Source organism: Euleptes europaea, chromosome 20 (genome assembly GCF_029931775.1).
Source record: "Euleptes europaea isolate rEulEur1 chromosome 20, rEulEur1.hap1, whole genome shotgun sequence".
NCBI lineage: Eukaryota > Metazoa > Chordata > Lepidosauria > Squamata > Sphaerodactylidae > Euleptes > Euleptes europaea.
Window position 1 is genome coordinate 13,011,375 of NC_079331.1, and position 24,252 is coordinate 13,035,626.

Genomic DNA, 24,252 nt, shown 5'->3' on the forward strand with positions numbered 1-24,252 from the left:
ATTTATGTACAATACTTTTAAAAACCTCTATAAGGAATGCTTTACACAAGGATTTGCCTAAGATGGCAGTTATTCAGACCGCAAATGTTATCTGAATAACAGATTTAGTAAATTTACACATTTATTTTTTTTACATATAAAGAATTAAAGGATTTAGCCATTTTTTTAGTCGTTTCTTTTAAAAAGAATGTTTCAGTTTGTAAATATCCAGAAAACTGATAGCAGGCTTGTTTCAGAACCAGACTCATTTAGAAAGGTGGCATGTTCCCTAGGAAGTCAGTTAATCATAACTTACTTATGAAGGTCAGTAAGATAGCCCCCCCCCAAAAAAAAACCCCACAAGAAAACATCACCACAAAAAAAGAGAGTCCCCTTTCCAGTTAAGATAGCACAGCCAAAAACTTTACATGAAGAATGTTCTTAGACTGTAGCCCCAAACTGTTCCCTTTCCAAAGAGTGGGAAGATTTTAAAGGGGGGGGGGGAGTTACAGGAATTAAGTGACTTGAAGCTGGGGGGGAAGGTAGAGAAAGGATGTGAACTAACTAGATTTAGTATTCTTCTATTCCATTAGTTTCCCCTCCACAAATCCAACTCTTCTGGGGTAAGGAAGGTAAAAAAACAAAAACAAAAAACAGGGATTACAGTAGTGACTGTAAAAATAGTTTCCTGTTATAAAAAAAGTCAGACTTGATTTGATTCACCCTCATGATGGGGCATTTCTTCATAGTATAAAGCTACTACAGCTAATCCAGTTATAATGTATGTGCAAAAAACAGGTTAAGTTCTTCCATTCACAGTTAACCGAGGTAAAAAAAAAAAAAAACCGAGAGAAAAGAAAAGGAAAAGAGAAAGAAAGATCAAGTAGGATTCTTCAGGAATTGGGCAGTTCATGAGATATGAATTGTTTTAGCCGCTCCAGGTACTGTGCGTAAAGCTCTATGTCGTTGTGCCCGGCTCCTTCCACCCAGAGGGGTTCCACCGCCCGGGGACACCGCTCATACATCGCCAGGCCGTGTGAGAAATCTATGACTTCATCTTCGGTACCGTGAATCACCAGCACGGGAGAAGTCACTTTGGAAATCTTGTCGATGCTGGAGACGTGACCAAAAAACAAAAGGGAGAGAAGAGAAGCAACCACATATTAGTTCAGTCATTAAATACACTGGAGGGTTTTCAAACTGGGGTTTTTATGGGGGGAGGGGGATCCTGGTGTATGCTCTTGAGAGGATCAGCAATAAGAGGAGGAGGGCAACAAAGAGACCCAGTCCCATGAGAAAAGGTTGAAGGAGCTGGGTATGTTTAGCCTGAAGAGAAGACTGAGAGGGGAGATGAGAACCATCTTCAAGTACTTGAAAGGCTGTCAAGTGGAGGATGGTGCCGAGTTGTTTTCTGTTGCCCCAGAAGGTCGGACCAGAACCAACGGGTTGAAATTAAATCAAAAGAGTTTCTTTCTAGACATTAGGAAGAATTTTCTAACAGAGCGGCGAGGGGGGGGGAGAAGAAGAAGCCAGCCGCTCCCGGCGGCGGAGCATCAGCACGGGAGCTGATTAGGCAACTCTGGGGGCGGGAAGACTGAAGCACGGTTGCACATATCGCCGTGTGTGTGTGTGGGGGGGGGAGGCTTTTCTCTCTTTTCTTCCTCTTTTTCTGTCTCTCTCCTTTCTCCCTCTTTTTCTGTCTTTTTCTTTGTCTGTCTCCCTCTGTCCTTTTCTTTTTCTCTGTCCTTTTCTTTCTCCCCCCCTCCATTCTTCTTTTTCTTTCTCTTTCTTTCTTTCTTTTTTTCTTTCTTTCTTTCTCTCTCTCTTTCTCTCTCTCTTTCTTTCTCTCTCTCTTTCTTTTTCTTTCTTTCTTTCTTTCTTCCTCCCTTCCTCTCTCCCTTTCTTCCTTTGCTTCCCTCCTTCCTTTCGCCACTTATGCATGAGAGGTTTTGCCTTGGAGTTGCCACTCTCTAGACAAGATGCACATTTTTCCGATCTGAATTCTCAAAACTCAACAGTAAGCGCCCATGGAGAGTTTTGAGAATTCAAACGGGAAAATATGCGCATCTAGAGAGCAGCAAATCCAAGGCAAAACCTCCCATGCATAAATGTCCTTCCTTCCTTCCTTCCTTTCTCTCTCTCTCTCTCTCTCCCTCCCCAAAAACCTCCCGCTGGTAGCGAAGAGGATCTGGCAGACTGGGAATTCAAAAATGGATGTCCCGGATCCTAGTCCGACACCTTAACCGCTACACCACGCTGGCTCCTGTTTTAAGGCAAACACACCCTGCTAATTTAAGTTTTAATGACTGCTGTCTTGCATCTCAATAACTGTGCCCTATTGCCAATCAACATAATGCTCTCACTGTGTTATCTATTTATAAGTCTTTTATATAAAGCCTAGGCCATCAGTCTTTGCTGATGAGGAGCAACGGGAAAGCCTCTCCGCTGTAGATCTTGCATGCTAAGTGACATTCATTCCAATTCAGGCGTTTCAGTATGTGCAGCTTGCAACAAATATTTTGGAAGGCGTTCCGCTGCCAGCTCAGCCTTGTGAGAGATGGCATTCAAGGAGCTCATGGAGCATTACTTGGTATTCCTGGCCATGCTGCTCTGCAGCTAAAAAAAAAAAACCTACATGCTGACGGAATCCCAACATTGGCAAGCACAATAGGTCACCTGTGGTGAACCATTTTCTCTTCCCTCGAGGCAGGCAGGAACATTTGTGCAAGTATCAAAAAAGGGTTGCATTTCCCTGCTTGACACACACAAAGTCAATTTGTGCGACCGGCACGGAGCGGCAGCTCTGGAGAAAGCAGATGGCAAAGAGAGATGTTAACTGCCTCTGTTCTACCGGTCCCTGCCCCGGAAGCTTTCGTTCATGGTTTGACTCGGGCCCTTTCATTCAAGCTCTGCTAAAAACTGGTGAATAAATCAAGGGGGGGGGGGGGAGACAACGACCGATTACTCTAAAAGCATGTTATTCAAGACACTGGTTAATTATTATTTTTTAGAGGGCGAGGGGTGGGGAAATGACTGCGACAGCAGCCCCTATTCTGCTCTCTGCCAGAAACTCCTCTTTAAGAATGACTTCTGTACCGTAAAGAGTCTCAAAGTGGCTTGCAATCGCATTCCCTTCCTCTCCCCACAACAGGCACCTTGTGAGGTAGGTGAGAGGTCTGAGAGAACTGTGACTGGTCCAAGGTCACCCAGCAGGCTTCATGCGGAGTGAGGAATCGAACCCGGTTCCCCATATTAGAGTCCGTCGCTCTTAACAGCTAAACCATGCTGGCTCTCATTATTTATATATTTATACACACACACACACACACACACACACACACACACACACACAAAGCCACAAACAAGGTTTGATTAAATAAGCACACCAACAGTCTGTTTTTTTAAAAAGAGAAATACAAATCTAAGTATTGTAAATGCATCGTAATTCCCTTTGAGCAAATTCTGCATGTACCTGGGGAACGCATCGAAGCAGTATGTTTTCCTAGTGTCCGGAAAAGCTACCCGTAAGCCAGACATCAACGGCGAATGAAGGATCACAGCTGCGCACTCGTAGCGGGATGCCAGGTCCACGGTGGGAACAGTCCCGATACTCTGTCCATACAGAATTATGTTCTCAGGACTGACGCCGTATCTGCAAAGTGAGGAAGGAAGAAAACAGGGGCTGATACTTTGAAAAAAAAAACCGCACCAGCAAGAGATGGACACAAGGATTTATTCTCTAAAGATGACTTTGGGCGTTTACAGATATCAGTGCATTTTGAAGGTAGAAGTTTGGAAGCTTTATTTTGATTCTGATTATGCTCAACTGAATTTTTAACTGTTTAGAGAAGAATATATTGATCTGGAATATTAACTTGGATCGAGTAGGCAATAACACGCAGAGCTGAGCTTAGAGGCGATAACAAAAACTGGAATTTGCATTGCATAAATAGATTAATTATGTATGCTAGGTAAAGACTTTAATATAAATAAGCAATGATTTATTATACTGATCAGTAAAAAGCAGTTAAGAACACTGACTCTTAATAATAGCAGCTACCTTATCTTATATGCGCAATCTACCGAAATACGTTTAAATACGTTGTTAATATCCAACACCCTTTGGAAGGTTTAATATACTGGATGTATGGATGTTATATTTTTCTTTTCTTCAATAAAAATTTATTTAAAAAAGAAGAAGGTAGGAGTTGTCAATTTCAGTGATCTCTCCAGAGCTCTGCATAAGAACCTGTAAAACGTACCAGCCTGCTTAAACACGGGTGGAAGACTGAACACATGAAGCTGCCTTATACTGAATCAGACCCTTGGTCCATCAAAGTCAGTACTGTCTACTCAGATCGGCAGCAGCTCTCGGGCTGAGGTCTTTCACATCACCTACTTGCCAATCCCTTTAACTGGAGATGCCGGGGATTGAACCTGGGACCTTCTGCATGCCAAGCAGATGTTCTACCACTGAGCCACGGCCCTCCCTAGATTCTAGTGCTTGCCTTCCAACATGGCCTGCCTCTGCGACTTTCATATCCACTTTAAGGCAGGGAGCACCACTGTAGGCCTCACCTTGTTGCCTCAACATGTTTAGCATAAAGCTACTTTCCTAGAAATGCGTTTAAAGGTGGGCATAACAATCCTGACCAGCACGGCCCAGCTGGCCTGATCGCGTCAGATCTCAGAAGCTAAGCAGGGTCGGCCCTGGCCGGTATTTGGATGAGAGACCTCCGAGGAAGACAAGGGTTGTGGAGTGGAGGCAGGTAATGGCAAACCACCTCTGAGTGTCTCTTGCTTTGAAAACCCTACTGGGTCGCCGTAAGTCAGATGTGATCTGCAGTAAACAGAGGGGACCGCAGAGTCGGTACTACTTGATGACTTAGCTTAAGAAATGAACTCTGTGTTTTTGGAAAAAGCCTGTAAGGCATGCAGAGTACCAGAAATTTTTTGCTACTGTATTAGGTAGTTCTGGGCAAGCAACTATGCTTACTTACTAAAGGCTATAAAGGTAAAGGTCCCCTGTGCAAGCACCGGTCATTCCTGACCCATGGGGTGATGTCACATCCCGACGTTTTCGAGGCAGACTGTGTTTACGGGGAGGTTTGCCAGTGCCTTCCCCAGTCATCTTCCCTTTACCCCCAGCAAGCCGGGTGCTCATTTGACCGACCTCGGAAGGATGGACGGCTGAGTCGACCTTGAGCCGGCTACCTGAAACTGACTTCCGTTGGGATCGAACTCAGGTCGTGAGCAGAGCTTAGACTGCAGTACTGCAGCTTACCCCTCTGCGCCATGGGGCTATACAAATGGGAATAACCATTCATTTGATGTGATCATGACACTGTGATACACTGCATTTCGTCATACACATATGTACACATGCAGCTGCCTTATACTGAATCAGACCCTTGGTCCATCAAAGTCAGTATTGTCTATTCAGACCAGCAGTGCCTCTCCGGTGTCTCAGGCTGAGGTCTTTCACATCACCTACTTGCCTAGCCCCTTTAACTGGAGGTGCCGAAGATTGAACCTGGGACCTTCTGTATGCCAAGCAGATGCTCTACCACTGAGCCACGTCCCCTCCCATACGCCAGTGGAAAGTGACGTCACGTTGCAGCCGACTTATGGCGACCCCATAGGGCTTTCAAGGCAAGAGATGAACAGAGGTGGTTTGCCACTGCGTAGGAACTCTGGACTTCCTTGGTGGTCTCCCATCCAAGTACTAACCAGGGCTGACCCTGCTTAGCTTCTAAGATATGACAAGATCAGGTTAGCCTGGCCCATCCATGTCAGGGCCACCTACATTCTTCATACACCGTCTTATCTGGGCAGGTTAGCAGTTCATCAATAATACAGGGTCTGTATTATTCCCAAGTGTTTTATAACACTTAACAAGGAAACTTTAAAATACTGCTCTAACAGAAATACGTGGCCCGCAGTAGCATCTTCACGCAGATCATTTCTGTCCCCGCCAGCTTCCAGGAGGTCTACCTTAGAGAGCATGCTGCAGCTTCGAGGGAAGTTGCAAAGCAGCTCCTAAAAATATCCCCCCACGAATGAAAAGAGTTTTTGTCTCCAAGGAGAGCCGTGTGACTACATGGAACGTCCGGGTTTAAGTTTATGAGCATGCAGCCCAGTTGCTCCTGCAAAGATCATCCCTTTAAGACAGTCCCAAAAACAACAGGATGGAGCATAAAACTGGAAGGGGAGGAGGTAACACAAGGGGAGGGAAAAACACAGTGGAAAGATCCAGAGCCTGGAAGAGTACGCTGGAGTAACCCCTAATATACATGTTGACAAAAGGTAAGCGTGTGCTTTCCTTCACTGAAATAATGTGTTTGAGCACAGATAGTGGAAGAAAGAAGAGGGGAATAAAACCCAACCTAAAAACAGAAGCTGGGTACCCAAGGTTGGGTGGGAAGAAAATATATCTATATCTATATCTATGTATAAATGCCCTGACCTGGATGGCCCAGGCTAGCCTGATCTCGTCAGATCTCAGAAGCTAAGCAGGGTCAGCCCTGGTTAGTATTTGGATGGGAGACCACCAAGGAATACCAGGGTTGCTGTGCAGAGGAAGGCAAACCACCTCTGTTAGTCTCTTGCCATGAAAACCCCCCAAAAGGGGTCGCCATAAGTCGGCTGCAACTTGACGGCACTTTACACACACATATGTATAAATACTGAAAATATAATTTATTAGAAGCACTATGTAAAGGTTAAAATTATTTAAAAGCATTGAATTAGCACAATGGCATTTCCTGAGGTTGATAACTGTAACCACATACCAAACATGTTTTGGCCTATACTTTACTGGGTTGATACCTGCACACATAGTATATGAGAGACATATACTAACCAGTATTACAACTAGAACCTATCTGACCAGATGTTTGAGTAATTGAGAATAGATTTTACAACCTATGCACATGCCTGATTGGGTTTGAACTGTTTGTATATGTATTTATTAATTTATTTCTGTAAATGTGTGCAGTCTTAACAAGGGTTTTAATTAACCACTGATGAAGGTCCTATAGGCCGAAACATGTTTGGTATGTGGTTACAGTTATCAACCTCAGGAAATGCCATTGTGCTATTTTAAAGCTTTTAAATAATTTTAACCTTTACAAAGTGCTTCAGTATTTACACACACACACACACACACACACACACACATTTATTTATTTATTTATATGTTTTTTTCCTTTCTACCCAACCTTGGGTACCCAGTTTGAGCCAGATAGGCCAGAGAGGGCAGAATCTGTGTTACCCTCCAAATAAGCAGAATTAAACAAAACACAGCATTGCTTCCACTAGCAAGCTATCTGGCGTCCTTCCTTTCTACTTTCTTCCTTTGGGGAAGGGCCGTAGCTCAGTGGTAGAGGATCTGCTTGGCAGGCAGAAGGTCCCAGGTTCAATCCCCGGCACCTCCAGTTAAAGGGACTAGGCAAATAGGTGATGTGAATGACCTGTGCCTGAGACCTTGGAGAGCCACGGCTCGTCTGAGTAGGCAATACTGACTTTGATGGACCAAGGGTCTGATTCAGTATAAGGCAGCTTCATGTGTTCAATACAATAATTTTGGGAGGAGCCGTGGCTCAGTGGTAGAGCATCTGCTTGGCATGCAGAAGGACCCAGGTTCAATCCCCGGCATCTCCAGTTGAAGGGACTATGCAAATAGGTGATGTGAAAGACCCCTGCCTGAGACCTTGGAGAGCCGCTGCCAGGTCTGAGTAGACAATACTGACTCGGATGGACCAAGGATCTGTGATTCAGTATAAAGCAGCTTAATGGAGATAGGCCATGGCTCAGTGGCAGAGCATCTGCTTGGCATGCAGAAGATCCCAGGTTCAATCCCCAGCATCTCCAGTTGGCCTGATGTGGAGTGGAGAAACCAAAGCGGTTCACCAGAGTAGCGTCCGCCGCTCATGTGGAGGAGTGGGGGCATCAAACCCGGTTCTGCAGATTACAGTCCACCGCTCTTAACCACTACACCACGCTGGCAGACGTGATGCCTGAAAATCTAATCCCACAACTGCACCGATTAGGACCTCTCCTGTTTGCAGCTGACTCTGAAACTATGAGAAAATGGAAGGGGCAGAGCGGACATACAGACTATATGAGCAAGACTAGTCAACCCCAGATAAAGCAGAAACTGGGAGGACTGACAGCGGCACACAGAGGCACACAGGGCGGCACACTCAGCAGAAGCCTGGAAGTGTTCCGAGACAGAAGGCAACCACAACCAGACTTGGAACCAAAATGGAAAAAGCCTCCTGCGGCAGATCAACCGGGAGCAAGAAAATTGGTATGACTAAGCAGGCTGCTTCTCTCGCAATGAAAACACGGCATAAATCTGCGGGCTGCGCGCTGCAAAGCCAGCAAAGGACCAGAAGCGACGGAGACGACCATCTTCTGCGTCGGTACATTCGGATGGAACTTGGAGCGCTGTTCTCGGTCCCTACTTATTTGCTTAAGGGCCGTTAGCATAACACCCACGTTTACCCTAGCTTGTTTATTTGGGAAGTTAACACAAAACTGAATAGCCGGGTACAACCGCAATGGCCGAGCTTGCAAAGCACGCTGGGACGAGGGATACAGTTTGCGCAGCTGAAGATTTACTTGTAGGTTTGAAAAGGAAAAACATCCACGATGGAGCCACAAGCAACCTGCTGGGATGAGACTCCCAAGGCACCAGAAGCCTGTTTATTCTGCTTCCTGGGGAAGTTGTGGCGGAATGACTGCCGACAAAGAAGCTTCTTCTTTGTGGGTTCGGTCTCGGAGAAATAAAGCACACCACGACAGGATGCGCTCATACCTTCTTCCACTTAACTCTTGAACACACGTGTTCATGAAGCTGCCTTATACTGAATCAGACCCTCGGTCCATCAAAGTCAGTATTGTCTACTCAGACTGGCAAGCGGCTCTCCAGGGTCTCAGGCAGAGGTCTTTCACATCACCTCCTTGCCTAGTCCCTTTAACTGGAGATGTCGGGGATTTAACCTGGGACCTTGTGCATGCCAAGCAGATGCTCTACCACTGAGCCATGACCCCTCTCCATGGTTCTCCAGGGTCTCAGGCAGAGGTCATTCACATCATCTGCTTGCCTAGTCCCTTTAACTGGAGATGCTGGGGATTGAACCTGGGACCTTCTGCATGCCAAGCAGATGTTCTCCCACTGAGCCACGGTCCCTCTCCATGGCTCTCTGGGGTCTCAGGCAGAGGTCTTTCACATCATCTGCTTGCCTAGTCCCTTTAACTGGAGATGTCGGGGATTTAACCTGGGACCTTGTGCATGCCAAGCAGATGCTCTACCACTGAGCCATGACCCCTCTCCATGGTTCTCCAGGGTCTCAGGCAGAGGTCATTCACATAATCTGCTTGCCTAGTCCCTTTAACTGGAGATGCTGGGGATTGAACCTGGGACCTTCTGCATGCCAAGCAGATGTTCTCCCACTGAGCCACGGTCCCTCTCCATGGCTCTCTGGGGTCTCAGGCAGAGGTCTTTCACATCATCTGCTTGCCTAATCCCTTTAACTGGAGATGCCGGGGATTGAACCTGGGACCTTCTGCATGCCAAGCAGATGCTCTACCACTGAGCCACGACCCCTTGCAGAGCTCTGTGCCACACAAAGTACCCCTTTATGGCTAGCTGGGCGAGCAGTGGAAATGCTACACAGCAGCACCTTGGGGGGAATGACGAAACAGCAGATAGGTAAACGATGCCAAAGCAGAGTCAGACCGTGGCAGCAATTCGGATGCAAGCCTTTGCAAGTAGCGAACCTCAGGCAGGAGACATCGCAGAGTGGCTACTCATCCCCATATCGTGAAGGAGCTCTGGGACAAACAGTGGCCTACTTTATAGGGGGTCTTGTAGGGATCAGGGAAGCTGCCTAATTCTGAATCGGACCCTTGGTCCATCAAAGTCAGTATTGTCCACTCAGACCGGCAGCGGCTCTCCAGGGTCTCAGGTGGAGGTCTTTCACATCACCTACCTGCCTAGTCCCTCTAACTGGAGATGCCGGGGATTGAACCTGGAACCTTCTGCATGCCAAGCAGATGCTCTACCACCGAGCCACAGTCCCTGCCTTAGCTAGACTGTTCTAAGAGCAGCCCATGTTCCTGTTTTGGCCACTTTCTGACATAAATTCTGTTTCCCCTCTTCAACCAAAAAACACTACATTGAGGGTTGTTAAAGTAACTGTTCTCCTGAACGCAGCCCAAGGTTTTGCAGTGTTGGCATTTTAACCACTGAGTCACACCACGTTCCTTCTGTAACGCAACAGCTTCATTTATAGAAGCTCAGTGAGGAGATAAACACCGTTTATTCGGTATACTCTTGGCTTCGCTTAGGAAACCACAAAGCAAGCAGTAAAGTTATCTTTCTCCGAGTTAGCTGCATTTAATTAAGCCACTCTGCTGCAAAGGCCTGGTAAGAGATCGAAAAGGTTATTTATTACAAACAGGCAGCGTTTGTGAGCCTCTGAGGACTCCCTTCGCAAACCAACAAATTATTAATTCACTAGAGTTGAATTGCAAGTCAGTGTACAATTTTTTTTACTGGACTAGCAGACAAATTGGCATACCTGATCAATCAAAGACCACTGGAAGAATTGCAAAGAAAATGGAAAGTCTACTATGATTATGCAAAATCGTAATTTTTAATTTGACTTAATAATGATATAGCTTAAGAATAACTTAACAGAGCAGCATGATAGGATAATGTAGCTATTATAAATAAACTATGTCTTAAATATGAATATACCGACATGCAACTAAAAGACTAGGCTAATAACTATCATAGTGGCATGAAAATATAAGTAAGATACAATTAAAAAGCTTTTTTTTCTTATGTATTCTAGTTTAGGTAATATTTTCAAAGACTTGTAGTTACATACAAGCATAATCAAAATCATAGATCTGTAGTAAGGATAACTTTTTTACAGATAGTAGATATTGAGCTGAATAAGGCACATTTGGTTTTATGTTAGTCTTTATGTTAGATTTTATGTTGGATTTTGTATGTATGCTATGTGTTTTGTTAATGATATGTAAAAATAAAACATTTAATTTAAAAAATTCTATATAACAAAGCAAATCTCTGGGGACTGTGCCCCCAACAGATACTAACAACAGAAAAACCCACTTCCCTGATCTCCAGTGAACAGAGTCCACTATGTTTTCAAAAATGGAAAAGTGTTTCTCAAGACAGGTTTGTCCATTTTGCCCATCAGGGCTATGCTTTGTTACACTTATTCAGACTTGCAAGCAGTGAGTGCTCTAAAGAGAGCAACCAGGCAATGGAGCAAGCAATTGTTGGTGGGTTGGTTTTGTAAACTGCAAGAAACCCATAATTTTTTTTCTTTTCTGATTGCTGATGTGGTAAAATGGTGTGATGGTGTACACAAACAAGCTAGTCCAAATGTGTAAGGTTATATCTTCAAGATCTATTGCATGATGGAGTCTCCCCTTCGTTGGCTTGGCTGTGTTTCTTATTTCCATCACTACAAAGGATACTCTAAACCAGTGGTTCCCAAACGTTTCGGGCCACTGCCTCTAGGTTCCACAAACTCAACCCCAGTGCCCCCTACCCTATCCAACAACACAGTGGAAGAGGCCCACCTCTAGTGCCCCCCTGCTGCCCCATTGTCTCTTAGTGCCCCCCTAGGTAACCCCACTGCCCCCCAGAGGGTGGTACTGCCCACTTTGGGAACCACTGCTCTAAACCCACATCAGCAAGGGAGAGACAGGGCTTTGCCCCAAGGCATTTGCAAACTTTCTGAGACTTTATGGACTTCTCAAAGGGCCTGTATCAACTATTATCTGTGGTGCCCTGGAATTAGAGGACCTTCCTCATTATGTCCGGTCCTGTGACTTCTACTCGCTTCCCAGGGCCATGCTTCCTGCAGCCATTTTAGCCAGGCTAGACCTGCATTCAGTGGCAGACAAAACTATTTATCTTTTTATCCGATGAGGATCGCTATGTCACCTAAATGATGTCACTGCATGCACCGGCAGCCAAGAAGACTCGCGCTAAACTCTTGCGGCAATGTTTAACGTCCTGCAATCTATGCTATGCCCTGGTTCTGACAATTTTAAAACTGCTTTTAACCTTGCTGTCTTTCCTTTTATTGTTATATTTATTGCCTGGGCAGTTGCTTTTGTTATACTGTTATGGCCTTTGGCCTTACATAATAAATTTTTCCGACCATTACCACCAGCTCCCTGCTGGCTACAGCACAAATATACAAGCTTGTACAAAATCTGTCTGGTTAGCAGATCTCATCCAAGGAGTACATGTCTCCTTTGCCATTTATGTGGACTTATAGCCTAGTTGTTCCTACGGCTTAAGAGCTAGTGACTTCTGCATCCTACCAAATTATTCAGGTCACCGTAACCTGGAAATATAAGCTGATCACTTATACAGAACCTGCGTAAGTTATATACAGAACTTACACTGGCCAAGTTATCAGGGTATCATAAACAGACTGTAGAAGAAGAACAAGACTTGGTTTTTATATGTCGACTTTCTCTACCACTTAAGAGAGACTCAAACCAGCTTAAAATCACCTTCCCTTCACAGACACCCTTTGAGGTAGGTGGGGCTGAGAGAGCTCTAAGAGAGCTGTGACTAGCCCAGGGTCACCCAGCTGACTTCGTGCGGCGGAGTGATGAACCAAATCCAGTTCACCAGATTAGCCTCCACCACTCATGTGGAGGAGTGGGGAATCAAACCCGGTTCTTCACATCAGAGTCCACCGCTTTTAACTACTACACCATGCTGGCTCTCTATAGAAGACCTGAACAACTTTAAAGCCACCACACCAAATATATTGCAGCTGCTCGGCACTTAGCTGCTCGGCACCTATTTTTTTTGCAGTTTTCAGCAGTATCAAAACAAGAAGAGGAAGGGAAGGGAGGAAGAGGAGGAAGAGGAAGAAGAAGAGGAAGAGGAGGAAGAGGAAGAAGAGGAAGAGGAGGAAGAGGAAGAAGAAGAGGTGGTTTTTATATGCCGACTTTCTCTACCACTCAAGGAAGAATGAAACCGGCTTACAATCACCTTCCCTTCCCCTCCCCACGAGAGACACCCTGTGAGGTAGGTGGGGTCGAGAGAGCTCAGAGAGAACTGCAACTGGCCTGAGGTCACCCAGCTGGCTTCATGTGTAGGAATGGGGAAACCAACCCGGTTCACCAGATTAGTGTCCGCCGCTCATGTGGAGGAGTGGGGAATCAAACCCAGTTCTCCAGATCAGTGTCCACCGCTCCAAATCACCACTCTTAACCACTACACCACACTGGGGAGCTTGGCCACTGCAAAATTAACTGTGAGTTAATGCCTGTGTTTGGCTTGTTAAGTGACAAAGTTGTGTCATATGATTAGGAGCCAATTTCTACGCAGTCTCTCTCTCCCTGCCGACCACTACAAGCCTTTATAGTCACAAAGTGCACTTGGTCATAGCCATTTCTGTCATGCCCAATTCCAAGACCACCTGTTTGGATTTTTTTCCCCAAGTGGCTGAAAGCACACCGGGGCAGGCAGGGTTTATTTACAGCATTTCCTGCTGAAATGCACTGAACTATGTAGAGCCCTGTTTAAGCTGTCCTCAAAAAACACAGCACCGTCGACTTGGCCGCGACCTGGAATTACGATCCTAGGGGTATTTAGGCATTTGAAACCGGATGCAGAGATCGCCGAGTTATCCACTCCAGCAAATTGCTGGTACTTTCAAGGTTGCCTGGATACGAGCTTCCCAACGTCTGAGGAACAGGACTAGCCAGTCAACAAGCACGTGGATCTCTCGCAGCTTAAAGAACTGTAAAGATAGGGCAACACATTGTCGGCTGAAGGCAGTGTGTGAAGTGCTGTTCTTTTGAGAGCACGTAGCTAAAACTTCAAAGCGTTGGGGCTGCACTACAAATGTGTTGCATGCCACAAATCCTGCAGAGCAAAGAGCTGAAACTATTCTCCAACACAAAGAGCCTCCTCGGAGAAGGTGTTTCGGAAGGGCAGAGGATGCATCGTTTTCATTTCAGGGAATCCTAGAATTGGAAAGGGACCATACTGGCCATCTAGTCCAACCCCCTGCTCAATGCAGGATCAGCCCAGAGCAGTGGTTCTCAACCTTTTTCCAACTGTGGCCCCCTTCCGACCTTGTTTCCTTCCTGTGCGCCCCCCCCCCCCGTCCTACCGGTAGAAAGGAAGCTATTTAAATGTTTTGTTTGTAAATAGCCAAGGAACAAAGAAGCATAAACAGCCACGCAAAATGCACACGTGCCGTTCTTATTGGAAAACTGAAATTTACAAAAAAAATGCCCCCACAAAAAGGGAATACAACACACTAATAAACAATGTTCACATACAAGGGAGAACAAAGCCTTTATCACCGTTGCACAAGATTACAGCGATACAAAAATCCACAGTTGCAAACGATGCATAGAAGTGCAATGAAAGAACTCATGTGTTACGTTTTCATGTGTTTCTGTTTTCTTCCCTTCTCACTTCCCTCTGTGGCCCCCTATTCTCGTGTCGTGGCCCCCCCATTTACACAATTTTCACCTGTGCCCCCTTTGGAATATCCTGCCCCCCCCCGGGGGGGGCATATGGCCCCACGTTGAGAACCACTGGCCTAGAGTATCCCTGACAAGTGACTGTCCACCCTCTGCTTAAAGACTGCCAGTGAGGGGGAGCCCATCACTTCCCTAGGTAGCTGATTCCACTGTTGAACAACTCTTTCCATCTGAAGTGTGCCACCTCCATCCTAGCAGAGTGCTCGGCTTGGAACCTCCCAATATTTTGCGACTGGTCCTTCCTCTATGACAGCTGTTTGGTGTTGGCATACTACCCAGACTCAAAATGCCAAAATCGCCCACAAGGCGATTTTCTGTTCAAGGAAAAAAAATCATCACAGCTGCCCCACGAAGAGCGTCTACCTACAGAAGAGGAAATTGTTGGATACAGCTCTTTGGCAGGACTAAAGCCTATGGTTTTAGCTACTTCTCCAAGTCCATTTAATGCAAAGAGAAAGCAGGACCAATCTATTCCACGGGAGGGGAAAAGAATCTGCAAGTCTGGTTCTTAGAGGAAAATATTTGATTTGTCAACGAACAGCCATCCAGGTGTTTTTTTTTAAACACCACTCACAAAACCTCCGACATGGTATTTTTATATCCATTTCAGTAAACCACTCATAGGGAAGGGATAGGCTGGCATGGTTGCATTCCTACCTACACCTACCTGCACCAAATGTGTAATTATTGCCGAAAATGAGCACAGCCTATGCCAACAGCCTACTGTGGCCTATATGTCACAATTAAGCGAGCCATCTGATGCATGCTGATCCTTATTTATTGGTTTTATGGGGCAGGTTTTAATCATTGTTTTAGTAAGATTTTATTGTGGAATTTATGCGATTATGTGAGCCACCCTGAGCCCAGCTTTTGCTGGGGAGGGCGGGATACAAACTTAATAATAAGCAAACATACACCACCTAGCCAATATGGCAATACGTCTGATCCGGCTCACACCACACAAGGATGTCACGTGACTTGAAAAACCCACCAGCCTTCATTGCCACATGAACGGGAATGTAGACTGTCATACTACAAAGATGGGCGGGCAACCGGCCAAGTTAACTGGGTAGCCATCTCTGAACCCCGGTTCTAGGACGAGACACACAGCACTTGAGTATTTCAGACTGCGTTCTTTTCTGCCTTGTCTCGTAGCAGATCTGGGGCACTACTACAATTAATCCCCCTCAGGCGTGACTAACAGCCCATTCCTGAGAAATGGGCTGTAAGTTCTTTGGCGGTGCTACGAACACGCTACAGTGCTTGCACACGGAGCATTTGCCTTCTTCTGCAAACGTTATTTACATATTTCGATTATTTATTAACATTTGAATCGGGAAATGTTCGAGATTCAAATTTTCCTGGAAAACCCACGTCTCTGCTGCTAGTATGATTTGGAAAACAGATTTCAAATAGCCAGTCATTTATAATGGCTTTTCCAGCACCACGGATTCAAGGGTTGCTGAAAACGGCTGTGCGCTCTCTTTGCATGTGGCAGTTGAACATGATGCCACACAGGTCAATTATAAAAATGCAGTGGGGTGAAGACTTTTCATGAAACCTACCATGCTGACAAGTTTTACCACGCTGACAAGTTTGGGGGTTTTTTGCATTATGTAACCACAGTCATAGCACCAGTACATCCCATCTGCGCTAGCGCTAAAAACATTAATGCCAATCAGAGCTTATCCATGCAAAACAAACAAACAAACCCCAAAGCCCACTAACCCGGATTTCAAACTCTACTTTAAAATTTCATGTTTTTTGAATTGATGCAGGTATGATGCTATATTATAGCTAGTGCTCAACTAGCCAGGTAAGGGAGAAGGGAATTAGCAGTCAAGTGGGAAAGCGAGTCCAGAGCAGCGCTCCCAATCTCCCAACCACAGTCACAAGCTTTATGTCTGCACCAGGCCCTAAATAGGAAAATCTGCATCTTCTGATCAAGATGGGACAGTACCATGGTGGAATTCAGAGCTGCCGAGTACCAAGGTAGTAGGGAGGTAATCTTGGAGCTCAGACACAAGAAGGAGGAGGAGTTGGTTTTTATATGCTGACTTTCTCTACGGCTTAAGGAAGAATCAAACCGGCTTACAATTACCTTCCCTTCCCCTCCCCACAACAGACACCCTGTGAGGAAGGTTGGGCTGAGAGAGCTCTAAGAGAGCTGTGACTAGCCCAAGGTCATCCAGCTGGCTTCATGTGTAAGAGTGGGGAAACAAACCCAGTTCACCAGATTAGCCTCCGCCGCTCATGTGGAGGAGTGGGGAACCAAACCCGGTTCTCCAAGTCAGAGTCCATTGCTCCAAACCACCGCTCTTAACCACTACGCCACATTGGCTCTCAGAGAACAGGGAGTAGCAGCCCCAACCCCTTGGGAGACAAGGCCACCCCAAATCCTGAAAAGTGAAATAACCCCTATGTTCCAGTAGCCCAGGGAGTGCTGGCTACAGAGAATAGACAACACACAGCATTTCCTTCATAATCAATACTCTGAAGTTCCTTCTGGAACTGTACAAGCTAACAAATGCTCTTAGCTGCCTCACCTAGACAGCTCTGGTCTGAGACAAACAAATGAGAACAGGCATACCATCTGCAATATTTATTGGATTCATTTTGTTTACAAGCTTCTCTCAAAGTACTGCCTTGAGACTGATTAATCTTTAAGCAGGAAGAACACCTTGTCATCAGAATGGATTAAAAATCAATAATTTTTTTAAAGACAAGTTTTTCTTTTTTAAATTTTAAGGACCTTGATTTTGTTTAAAAAAAGAAAATTGGTTTAAGACAAAATCCAAATTTAATACTAACATTTTAAAGACTACTTTTGTAAAACAAAATCACTATCCAAAAGACAGAGTTAAAGGATGCTTTTCTATATATACAAAGAGTGATGGGCAAAAAGGGCCGTAGCTCAGTGGTAGAGCATCTGCTTGGCATGCAGATGGTCCCAGGTTCAATCCCCAGCATCTCCAGTTAAAGGGACTAGGCAAGGAGGTGATGTGAAAGACCCCTGCCTGAGACCCTGGAGAGCTGCTGCCGGTCTGAGTAGACAATACTGTGTTTGATGAACCGAGGACTTGCTTCAGTATAAGGCAGCTTCATGGGGATAGCTTCATGGCTCAGTGGTAGAGCACCTGCTTGGCATGCAGAAGGATCTGATTCAGTATATGGCAGCTTCATGTGTTCATGTGTTTGTGCTGACCCCCTCAATAGAAATTATTATTATTAATTTTACTTCTGCCCTGCCCTTTCCCAACCAAGGATGGGCTCAGGGCGACAAACAACCAATAAAATACACTACCAATAAAATAAAACCTGCTCGCCACCGCGGACTTTCATTTTTTCCAGTGGAAAAATCATCATCATCAACCTTTATTGTTCATTGACAGAGCCTTGAGAGTTAATGGAAAAATGACAAGTTTGAGGAACACTGAACAAAAACTCATATGTAATATTTTCTCTCCCAGAATGAATAAAATGCCCTTTTTTTAAAGACAAGGTCTCACTCAAAGTATGTAGGTAGTGTGAAGACTACATATGAATCTCCAGCATTCAATGATAATACTATATACTGTTTATACAGTATATTTAAGTATTTTTAAGGATATATGTCTTGGTAAAACATGACTAATTTTATCCTCAATTTGCTATGTGAGTAATACACTACTCAAGAGTTCAATGTTTACAACATTATAAAGTTTAACTTGATAAACTGGCTCTGCCCAAATACACTTCCTTTTGTTTACTACGAACTGTGTAGTAATATCCAGCCAGTACCTTTCCACTCATAATTTATACCCATTACAGCAAGTCCTATCCTCTGCTGCCAACAGGAACAGCTCCCGGCCCTCCTCGAAGTGACAGCCTTTCAAATACTTAAAGAGAGCAATCACGTCCCCCCTCAACCTCTTCTTCTCCAGACTGAACTTCCCCAAGTCCCTCAGCCTTTCCTCATAGGTCTCCAGGCCCCTGATCATCCTTGTCACTCTCCTCTACACCAGCTCCATTCTGTCCTCATCCTTTTTGAAGTGTGTCCTCCAGAACTGCACACAGTACTCCAGTGCGGCCTGACCAATGTGGTGTGCAGCGGGACTATGACATCTACTTCCATCTACTACTTCACAGCGACCGCTAAAACTGCCAAAGCTCCCAACTTCTTGAACTTCAATTTGTAGTTAGGACCAAGTGTTGTTTAGAATGGATTGTGCTGCCTCATGTTACCATGTGTTCTGAAACTTGAATGGGATTAGTGATCTCTTAGGACAGGAGTCCACCAATTTCTGTTCAGAATTCAACCACTCTACGTTCTTGTGGTTTGCTCCAATGAACTTCTATCTGGCTCTCAGAGAACAGGGATCATAAAAAGGGCATATGCCCAGGTGTTTAACACTCCCTGGTGTTTGCCAAGCACAGACAATGGGGAAAACATATTTGAGGCCCTTGCGGGAGCATTTCAGCAGTTCAGGGATCATCAGAAGAAATTTCCCAGGTTTTTCTTAAGGTTCTCTAATGTGAAATATGGAAATAGAGTAATTGCAAAAGATATAAAAACACAAAAATGAGCAAGTCACAATAAACACTGTATACTGACTCAGTGTGTGCTTAATATAACATTAGAAGAATACACAGACTATTCTGAGTCAACATAACAATTATTTTTGTGGGGAGTAGTGAGGGAAGCAAAGAACCATTCTTCTGCATTTCCCCATGCAGCAAAGGGTCTCAGACAATTCCAACATGATGGAGATGGGCCTTCACGTTCCGAGTGAGCCTCTGATGCTCCAAAAACCCAACATCGGACACTGGAGCAGCAGAGAGAACAAGCTGAAAAAGTCTAATCTACTTACGAAGGATAAAAACAAACCAACAACCCATCGCTGTTATCTCGTGCTGTGAAAGAATGGCCAGCATACTGTGAAACTGGAAAGGAACCTGAATGAATGCAGCCTCAGTGCCTTTCAGTCAGCCCTGGCTTGCGGCCGGTGAAGGACAGAGCATCTACTGAACACCAGCTCCAAACCAGACACTGGCGCATAAGTTGCGCTCAGTCATGGCTTCGCATAATCAAAAATCATGTCATTCGGAGGTAGGTCAAGGGCTGAAACCAAAGTCAACGCAAGGCCCCATCAGCCTACCATCATTCGGTGGTAGGTCAAGGGCTGAAACCAAAGTCAATGCAAGGCCCCATCAGCACTGTAAAAGCTATAAAAGATCCTTGCTTGGAATACGCTAATAAAACGTTATTTTGACTTTGGACCTCTTAAAAAGCAAACAGACAGCTAAGGAACGTCATAGGAAGGCTCCTCCTTTTTATTCACCGATTAAGCTCTGAAGTGTTCAGAGCATCAGCTCCGATACTGACATACCTTTGTACCTTCAACACAAAAGCAGCAGTGCAGCAATGAAGGATGGTAGGGCGAACCTGGTATGAGCATCATCCGCTGGGCAATGTTGCCCGTCTTGGGAGGCTATTATAGGGCTGCATCCACATTTCCTTGGAAATTTTGCGGTCATTGTACTACAGCAGTAATTCGCAACTGGATTCTCCTGTGTGGATGAAACAATCCAGTTGCCAATCGCCGCTATGTGCAGCAACAGTGCAAGAGCCCTTGAGAATGTTTATGGATGCACCGTCCACAGATACACAGACACCACAATGCACGGCTATTTATACCTGATGAAATATTCGCAACTCTCCCCATGTGTTCGTACGCAACAGTTTAAGCACACTTTGCACCATTTTCTTGCCCTCACTTTTATCTCCTCTTCCATTTCTTGCCTCGCAATAATAGCAGACCACCAGACTCCAAAGAACTACTTTAGTGCACAGTGAAAGACTCACATTGCCTATTGGGATTTTGGACTCCACCTCCCACCTCTTAAATCCACCCTAACCCCCCCCCCATAATGTAATATCATGAGCTGCTTTAAAACCTCCCCTCTTCATTTTAAAATTTATTTATTTAGAATATTTCTCTGCCACCTCTTCAGAGTTCAGCTTGAGGTGGCTTGCAATTAAAAACCCCAGTATTAAAACACAAGCCATTCTGCCATGCAGCTGAGGGAAGGAAGACAATACACAAACTCCCTTTGTTGCACAAAACTAGCTGCACAGTTCCCTGTATTCTGGGCCATAAGAGTGTCTGAATCACCACAAACATAAAATAAATGAGTGGGCAATCTAACTACATCCAGAGGCATATAAAACCACTAATGTCAAAGAGCCCTCAAAACGGCAGTAATGCCCTCCTTCATTTTCATAGGCACCATTTCTGTCTAGACATCAGGAAGAATTTTCTAACAGTTAGAGCAGTTCCTCAGTGGAATAGGCTTCCTCGGGAGGTGGAAAGCTCTCCTTCCCTGGAGATTTTTAAGCAGAGGCTAGATGGCCATCTGTCAGCAATGCTGATTCTATAACCTTAGGCAGATCATGAGGGAGGGCATCTTGGAGTAGGGGTCACTGGGTGTGTGTGTGGGGAGAGGCTGTTGTGAATTTCCTGCATTGTGCAGGGGGGGTTGGACTAGATGACCCTGGTGGTCCCTTCCAACTCTATGATTCAATGATTACATAGTGCCCTTTACCTTGTTCGGAGGGCCTGCCAAGCTGCATCGATGTCTGCGTAAAGGTTCTTTTCAGATGGTTTACCAGTGCTCACTCCATAACCAGAGTAGTCATAGGAGAAAACGTTGCAGTTGATGCGAGAGCCTAAGCCAATGTAGAAGCTACACATCTGGCCCAGATCCACAGCGTTGCCATGGGAGAAAAGCAGCGTATACCGGCTGGAAGGAGCGCAGCGCACAAACATGCACCCCAGTCTGTTATCCCGGGTTGTGCGCGAGAAGAAGACCTCCACAGCATCCAGCTCCCTTTGGGAATACTGCCAGTCTGCCCGCTCAGTCAAGTGCAGGCTGCAACTCCCCGTCGGCGTCCCGGCAGCAGTCGCGGCCTCCTGCTGCTCTGGTTGCATCACAGTGTACGTGGGCTCCGGGGGCAGAAAAGCCAGCTTGGCGGCTATGCGGCTGGGGCATGGCGGGCAGCAGAAGAGCCAGCATAGCTCGCCCAGAGAGAAACCGTTCATTCTGGGGCCTTGCTCTGGCATCAGAGACGCTTGACGGGGGAAACCACGCCAAAGAGAGACGGGGGGGCCGGAAGGGTTCGCCGACGACGCCGGATGAGCTCTGCCACTCACCTCAAGCTTCACCGACCTGTCGCCGCCCGTTCCCCATCAACTGACAGAAACGAACCAATGGAGCCCCGTTACCTAGAAGAAAGCCCAGGGGCGCCTCCTCGACCTACACCTGTCACTTTCCCCTCAAAAGAATAAAAACAAAACAAACACCTGCTGCCACACAAACAAGGCCGGTTCTCCCTAGCCGCCTGCTTCTGCGCACGTTTTAAAAAAACCTCCCACCTTTCACACTGCCAGGTCCCCCCTTCTTTCAGCTCCAAAGCTGTCACCTAACCTGGATGTGAAAACCCCCACATGATCCCAGAATAATATCACCTATGGTGGGGGGGAGAGACCCACTTTCCCTTAACTTATGCTCTACAAGATTAGCTTTATTTAGACCAGTGGTTCCCAAAGTGGGCAGTACCACCCCCTGGGGGCGGCGGTGGGATTACCTAGGGGGGCACTAAGAGGCAAGGGGGCAGCGGAGGGGGGACGCTAGAGGTGGGCCCCTTCAACTCTGTTATTAGATAGGGTAGGGGGCGCTGGGGTTGAGTTTGTGGCACCAAGGGGGCGGTGGCCCGAAACGTTTGGGGACCACTGGTTTAGATGGATAAACACCGCCCTCCTTTTAACCCTCTAGCCCTGTTTCTCTGCCAACACACTGGGGTGCTGGGATTGAGTTTGTGGAACCAATGGGGCGGTGGCCCAAAAAGCTTGGGGACCACTGGTTTAGATAGATAAACACCGCCCTCCTTTTAACCCTCTAGCTCTACCAACACAGACACACACAGAACCCCCTTTTGTTTTATTTAGGGGGCACCCCCTAAAACAGACCCAAACCTCCCACCAACCCCCTCTTGAGTTATCTCCTTCCCTAGAAGCAGCTTTCTGGCCTCCCCAGCTGTCCAAGCCTCCCTCCCGTTAGGAAGGCTGAAACGGCCCCTCCTGTGGTCTCCCCCCCACACACACCAAAAGCCCCCCCCCACACCCACCGGGCCCCCTAACCAGGGAGAGGAAAGAAAAGCCCTCCCAGGCAGCCCTGGGCGTCTCCTCTAGAGCAAAGCGGGCCTAGAGGGGAGAGGAGCCCCTCCTTTCCTGGTGGAGGCGAGGGGGAAGGCCGCAGCCCGAGCGAGGCGAGCAGAGGGCCGGCAGGGATGCGAGGAGGAGGCCTTAGCTGCGGCTGGTCCCCGAGGCGGCCTGGTCCATGGCGGGCCGGGGCGGAGGAGGCGGGTCAGGGCGGGCTCACAGCGGGCAGGCGGCCGCCATCGCGCCTCGGGTCTCTCCTCGCCTCCGCCGCCTCTCCCCAGCTCAGAGAGGTTCCACTTCCGGGTTAAGGCCCGCCCTTGAGGGGAGAGGAGGAAGCGGCGGCGGGGAGAAGGACGAGAGGCGGCGCGCCTGCGCGGTGCGTTCCGGCTCGCCTTCCCGCCGCTTGGCCAGAGCGTCCCGAGTCGCCCGATGCTGTCGCGCCCCCTATGCTGGCGCGGGGGGAACGGCACCTCGAGGAGCGCGGGGGGCCAATCTGACGAACGGGCCAATCGCTCTCCTTTTCGCCTCTGACGTCGTACAGGTGCGAGGCGGGAGCCAACCAGCGCGCTTTGGTGCCCCGCCGGCTGTTGAGGCTTCTAAGCCGGCGGAGCGCACCGCGCCTGCGCAGTGCTGCCCCCACTACATCAAACGTTGGGGCGGGGCTGTAGGTTTTCTGCACCTTGCACCTGCGACTTCCGGCACCGCCCTCCTAATTGCATGCATCCAAAGGTCTAGGGTTGCCAACCTCCAGGTGGTGACTAAGCAAAAAAAGTAGCACTGATGACTAAACGGAAATTACTCAAGCAATATGTAAATGCATGTAGCAATAAATAAATAAATAAAACCTCATGCCACAATTGGACCCCATTTTTGTTTTGTTTTAATAAAAAAATACACAACACGATTGTGGCATCAGATATTATTTATTTATTATTACATGTATGTACATATTGCTTGAGTAATTTTCATTTAGTCATCAGTGCTACTTTTTTGCTTATTCACCACCTCCAGCCTCCAGGTGGTGGCTGGAGATCCGCCCCCCCCCCGCTATTACAACTGATCTCCAGCCAATAAGAGATGAGTTCCCCTGGAGAAAAATGGCAGCTTTGGCAATTGGACTCTACGGCACTGAAGTACCCCCCCCCTCAGGCTCCGCCCCCCAAATCTCCATGTATTTCCCAACCCGGAGCTGGCAACTCTACAAAGGTTCTTGCCCAAAAGAAGCTTCTTTACCACCTCCACCAAATTGGCAGGATAACAACACAAAAGTTTTTTTGGTTTTTTTTTTTTTAAATAAAATTGATCACATTAGAAAATGACCTTTTCTGGTCTTCAAAAACATCCAGTGCTTTAGCCTTGGGTGCTTCCGAGCATGTGCAGAGGTTTTTTTTTAATTTAAAGAGAAAAGAGCACCAAAAGGATACCCAGGAAAACGTCCACGGGCTGTTTCTTGCTATGGTTAGGGCTGACAGGTCCCTGTTTGCCACCGGCGAGAGGTTTT

At 46.6% G+C, this 24,252-nt stretch overlaps 1 protein-coding gene across 1 annotated transcript; it reads right to left on the bottom strand.

Annotated features, from left to right (window-relative positions):
- Window positions 1–833: 833 nt before the first annotated feature.
- ABHD17C (abhydrolase domain containing 17C, depalmitoylase) lies at window positions 834–21,690 on the bottom strand. The gene is made up of 3 exons (XM_056866128.1): window positions 21,136–21,690; window positions 3,452–3,631; window positions 834–1,092 (listed from the first exon to the last, which is right to left on the bottom strand). Exons 1-3 carry the CDS (start codon window positions 21,651–21,653, stop codon window positions 873–875), a joined length of 918 nt encoding a protein of 305 aa, XP_056722106.1. The 5' UTR covers window positions 21,654–21,690; the 3' UTR covers window positions 834–872.
- Window positions 21,691–24,252: the final 2,562 nt, after the last annotated feature.

Excerpts from the sequence above, each read along its gene's own strand:
- ABHD17C (XM_056866128.1), bottom strand. The coding sequence starts at position 21,653 with ATGCCAGAGCAAGGCCCCAGAATGAACGGTTTCTCTCTGGGCGAGCTA. Across the intron at positions 3,632-21,135 it reads TGGCAGGCCCTCCGAACAAG|ATACGGCGTCAGTCCTGAGA; the intron begins GTAAAGGGCACT and ends CTCACTTTGCAG. Across the intron at positions 1,093-3,451 it reads TGCTTCGATGCGTTCCCCAG|CATCGACAAGATTTCCAAAG; the intron begins GTACATGCAGAA and ends TCACGTCTCCAG.